The following is a 5,473-nucleotide window of genomic DNA, read 5'->3' as shown; positions in this document are numbered from 1 at the left end:
AATTGCAACTATCGAATGTTTCGATAGTATTCATTCGATAGTTCCCACTACTACTATTAATGCACAAACTAATAATCACAGAATTTATTAAAAACTAACTTTGAAAGTGGTATAATGTGCTTATCAATCAAACTTACTATTTTCACTGCAGTCAATGGTAATAAAGGACCTTTATTGTCACGTTCTCGTTAAAAATAGTTTAAAAAGGGAAGCTACAAGCTCTTTTCTTCGACTTTTTAAATGCTTCGGCATATTTTCAACATATAATTTTTTTATATTTCAAGAAATGCAATACAAAAACTCGAAAATTTTGTTCTTAAAAGGACTGTTTGTCCTTAAAAGTGCAATTTAAAAAAAATACTATGAAAATAGGCAAAAAAAACGAAAATAGCTCACAAAGATTCAACAACACGATATTATACAAAGTAACGACTGACACTAGGATAATTGTCAAATAAAAAAGGACACCACAGCTGATCGCGGCGCGTGGCGCAATGTGACCAACATAGCGATAATCTCAGTTTAAACTAATTTTTGAATGAAAATAGGCAAAAAAAACGAAAATTACTCACAACGATTCAACAACACGATATTATACAAAGTAATGACTGACACTAGGATAATTGTCAAATAAAAAAGGACACCATAGATGATCGCGGCGCGCGGCGCAATGTCTAAAAACCAAACCAAACCAACATAGCGATAATCTCAGTTTAAACTAATTTTTGCAGCTTTAATCTAAATAAAATATCTGTTACAATCATTTGCTCTATAAAGTAAAATGAAGTATATGAAAAAGAAAAAAAAAGACGAAAATTTAATTTAGTCAGGTTTATAGACTTTAATGTGAATGTCGATATGATTAATGACTTATTTGTGCATCGGAAAATATTTTGCGATAACAATAATTGCACTTTTCACTGTAACCTTATTTATACTTAAAATCAGGAAAATTGTGTGTAGCGATTTCCTCAAAACCGCGTTATTGTTTTAGATATATATGTCGGGAAGAGCTACAACTTACAAACTGATCCCAGCAATAGACTGATAGAGGAGATGGACGCGTAAGTATGACATTTTCAATGTCATCTTATATGATTAGAACAGTGTTAATAAATTTAAATTGTAAAGTTCTTATAATTTTACTTTTTCCTCGATTCGTAATCTTCCAATTGTTTTGTTGTGTCAATCACATTTTAGAATTTCCAAAGTGATAACTAATGTTTTTTTTATAATCCTATTAGAAAGAGTGACAGAAATATATGGCAGAAATTAGTGTGATGACAGTTACGTTTGGTTTTCCACTTGATCCGAAGGCTCTTTTAACTAGTGGTTGGAGTACATTGTCATTGATGAATAAATTAAAAAAACTTGGTTCCAGCGTATGTATTAAATGTATATATAATTGAAACAACTAACTAAACATGCATTTTAGATGACCGACTTTAGGAGAAAGGAACTGCAGAAGTATCCAGGTACTAACTTTATACATGTGTGTTTTATTCTCAAAAAGTGACTCACCTTTATAACTTTTTTAGTTATTTTTGGGTAAAAAGTAAGGTTTGGTATGTTGAGTATATGACATAAATCGGGATTGTTAGCGTATTCAATTGTTTTCCATCACTTCCTGTTTGTGGATATTATAAAATCTGATATTCGTGATTTAAGAGAAGGATTGGATTTATTAAAACAACAATCTCGAATATCTAACCTTATCCTAGACCTAAAAATGCAAGAATTAAAATTGGAAAATTTAATTTTACGCCAAAAAATATGGCATTTTGTAATTATTACTTTTGAGCATCTAAATGCTTATAATTTAGTATTTTTTATTTGTAGAAAAAAGAAATTGAGATGCAACAAAGGATCGAGCTTGAGGAAGAGACTTGCAGCGAACTGAAACAAGTTTTCGCTAGTTTACAGCAACAAGTTGACTTTAAGAGAGATAAGTTGAAGAGAATTAATAATAAATTGCAATCAATCAGACAGGAAATTAAAGATAATCACGAGGTGTATCTTAAGGATAGACAGGAAATTGAGAATGCCAACGACGAAGCCACAGTGTAAGTGAGAAAGGTTTACACAATTTTGTTGAATTCTCGTGATAACCCGTCGTTTTTTAGAAAATAATTCTCGTGATAACGTCCTTAGTGAGTCTGTCTACACATGTTTAGCATTAAAATGTCGCACTTATAGTAAATTTTACCCTCAAAATTTCATTCGAATCGCTAAAAGCATTTGGAAGAAAACTATAATAAATTGAAAAAAATACAAGACTTTAACCCCCTGTAGCTACACTCACTACAAAGCATAATCGGACCTATTGTAATCGCAAAACATTTTCCGATGCACGTCATCAATCATATCGACATTGACACTAAAGTCTATAAACCTGACTAAATAAAATTTTGGCAAAAATGTTTAAATTTGTTGTATAATTTGAGATACCGAGCCGCTCTTTCTTTTACTTTATAGAGCAAATGATTGTAACAGATATTTTATTTAGATTAAAGCTGCAAAAATTAGTTTAAACCCTGAAACCAAATTTTATTATCGCTATGTTGGTCACATTGCGCCGTGTTCAGCACTAAATTTTCGAGTTTTTGTATTGCATTTCTTGAAATTGTGTGTTGAAAATATGCTGAAGCATTTAAACAGTCGAAGCAAAGAGCTTGTAGCTTCCCTGTTTTTTTAAAACTATTTTAACGAGAATGTGACAATAAAGGTTCTTTATTACCCTTGACTGCAGCCAGAAAAGTAAGTTTGATTGATAAGCACATTATACCACTTTCAAAGTTAGTTTTTATTAAATCCTGTGATTTTTAGTTTGTGCATTAATAGCACCCCCATACTTGTTATTACCACTTATGGCGTTGTAAGATGAAGATCAATAAATAAATAACCCATAATAACGTTTATAATAATCTTCCTAATGGACTAGTTTTTGCCAATATGTAATATGTAAAATAAGCTATAAAACAAATAAATCAATCACTAAAATATTAGTTATTAAATTAAAAATAACTCGTAAAACTCCTCATAAATCCATCACAATCTGACAGCGCTGTCGCCATCGCTTGTCACTAAAAGTTGATGGCGTGCATCGGAAATTGTTTTGCTCTTACCATATGACCCCGCGAGAGATGAATAATAAATAACTATTATTTTTTTGTTAGAATTACATAAATCTAAGTTAAAGTTAAAACCGACAAGAACAATTAATTATTAATAGGATAATTTTGAAAATAAAAATGCTTTTAATATTTTTTTTTGCAAAAAATAATTATAGGCCTGTTATTGGGGTATAAAAAATAATTTCGTTTGTTAGAAATCTGAGACAGGCTTTTCTGATCATCGACAATTTCGTACCCTCTGAAGAAAGGAGCAGGATTATTAGTTTGGCTCAGTTTGATGAAAATTTGGACAATTGGATCATTAAGAAAGAAATCGAGAAGATATTACCTTCAGAGAGACCAAGGGCACACAATTACAGACGTCCTATATCAGACTATGCCATACAACAGGGCCAACTCAATCCAAAATATAGAGTAAGTACTAACATACGATCGGAAAAAAGAACGGCGTCGATGATAATTTTGGCGAGGTAAGTTCGATTTTTTTAAATGTTGGGTAAAAATCATTTTTAAATGGTGTAGTTTAAAATTTGAGAAAAAATTATTTTTTTGGAAATAGATTTTTGTGTCTGGAAACGACGTTCTATCATTTTTTAATCTTTCTGTTAATTAGTGTTAATGGGTCCGTTCGACTTTACGGACACAAGAATTTTAAAAAAGCAAAAATTGTCCTGAAAAGTACATGTTTTAGTAGGTAATTTAAGCCAAAAAAATTTGCGGATTATCCAGTAAATTTTAAAATATTGAAATAAAATTATGGTACTATTTGATGCTGCGGAGGAATTTTGACAGATGGCACAAACATATGATGACATTAACCTGTGCGACGTTGCCGCTATTTTACGCCAATTTTTCACGTGCCGGTCGCCGGAGGAACGGCTCCTACGGTGGCGCCATCACGGTGAAAACAAATGAATTATTTTAAAATCTGTGTTTAAAATCAAATCATTGAAAGCACTCAGATTCGTATTAATTATTAAAATTTAAAAACCACAACTTAACACCCTCCGCAAAGAAAAGCTAACCAAAGCAACCCAAATGCTAACCAATCTACTAATATTTTTGCAAAATCACAGTTAATTATTAAAATGTAAAAACCACAGCTTAACACCCTCCGCAAAGAAAAGCTAACCAAAGAAACCCAAATGCTAATCAATCTAATAATATTTTTGCAAAATCACAGTTAATTATTAAAATATAAAAACCACAGCTTAACACCCTCCACAAAGAAAAGTTAACCAACAATTCAAAACCACAGAACCCCTAAAAGAATATCTAACATAACCTCACTTCAGTAGAAAATTATATAAAATAATTATATTGACAACGTCGCAAATAGCATGCAAAGGCCGTCGATCAAGTGTCAATCAAAAAGTCAATGGTTGCTAGCTCGGAATATTGTAAATACGTATATTTTCTTAATTTTTACGCTTACAAAGAGGTTTTCTTGATTTTTTGTGCTTAAACTAGGTCAATCCACATCTATATAATGTAGTAAAGTGCTAATATTCGATGTTTCTACCTAATCTGTATGGAAAATTTAACGTTTTTAGTGTCCGTAATATCGACTGTAACCGTGTTAATATTGACAAGTTTTATATCATTTTTTAGTAAATGACGTCTAGAGATTGACCTCGCCAAAATTATTATCGATTGTCATTCCCCAGCCATCTTTAACGCGGTTTTTTTTTCGATCATACATTATTCTGCTGTATTCTGTGATATTTGTTTTATTGTATTATTTACTTATCTACGAGATATTTATATTACGAGATATTGTATTATTTTACTTATCTACGAGATTTTTTAAAGATTTTATTACGGTTTCCGGGGTACTTTTTGTAAGTTTTCATAGAGAATATAATTTAGGATATTTTTGACAGATTTGTAGAAGAAAATCATAATAGATTTGTCATATTGTGACATAATTTATGATTGTTATGTTTGTTTCACCGGGACTGGATCATTTTAAGATTAAGAAGAATATTAAAACTATTCAAAATGGACATTTTGCCTAATTTTTTTTTTATAAAATTTTACCAACCTGTATCTCAAAAGTTAAGATGTTAGGACATACATAAGCTTTTTCTTAGAATAGGGCCAAGAATCAGTCTCTTAAATATTCGCATGTCATTAAGGTACACCCTGTATATTGTAGACCGTGCATATTTCATATACCCCGTATCTACAGGGTGAGAACGTCTTGGACTTAAAACTGGACATGCCCTTGAGAACGACGCAGGACTACGTCCCTCCCGCCATCTGCCCTCAGATTAAAGCTCTAGTCAATGACGTCATAAAGAAAGAGATGGACAACTGCCACGTCACTATCAAGATGG

General features: G+C 31.4%; 1 protein-coding gene across 1 annotated transcript; it reads left to right on the top strand.

Moving 5' to 3' along the window:
• Positions 1 to 1,639: 1,639 nt before the first annotated feature.
• Positions 1,640 to 5,469, top strand: LOC115887792 (kinesin-like protein KIF3B; the record flags this gene model as incomplete). Its single annotated transcript, XM_030907289.1, has 4 exons — positions 1,640 to 1,783; positions 1,840 to 2,063; positions 3,329 to 3,548; positions 5,326 to 5,469. Coding segments are annotated over exons 1-4 (642 nt in total), but the record flags the coding sequence as incomplete, so codon positions are not given.
• Between the last annotated feature and the right edge of the window lie 4 nt (positions 5,470 to 5,473).

This window comes from Sitophilus oryzae, unplaced genomic scaffold (genome assembly GCF_002938485.1).
Source record: "Sitophilus oryzae breed Bouriz unplaced genomic scaffold, Soryzae_2.0 scaffold_637_pilon_pilon, whole genome shotgun sequence".
Taxonomy (NCBI): Eukaryota; Metazoa; Arthropoda; class Insecta; order Coleoptera; family Curculionidae; genus Sitophilus; species Sitophilus oryzae.
The sequence above is the reverse complement of the archived record's forward strand: the minus strand, read 5'-3'. Positions and strand labels throughout refer to the sequence as shown.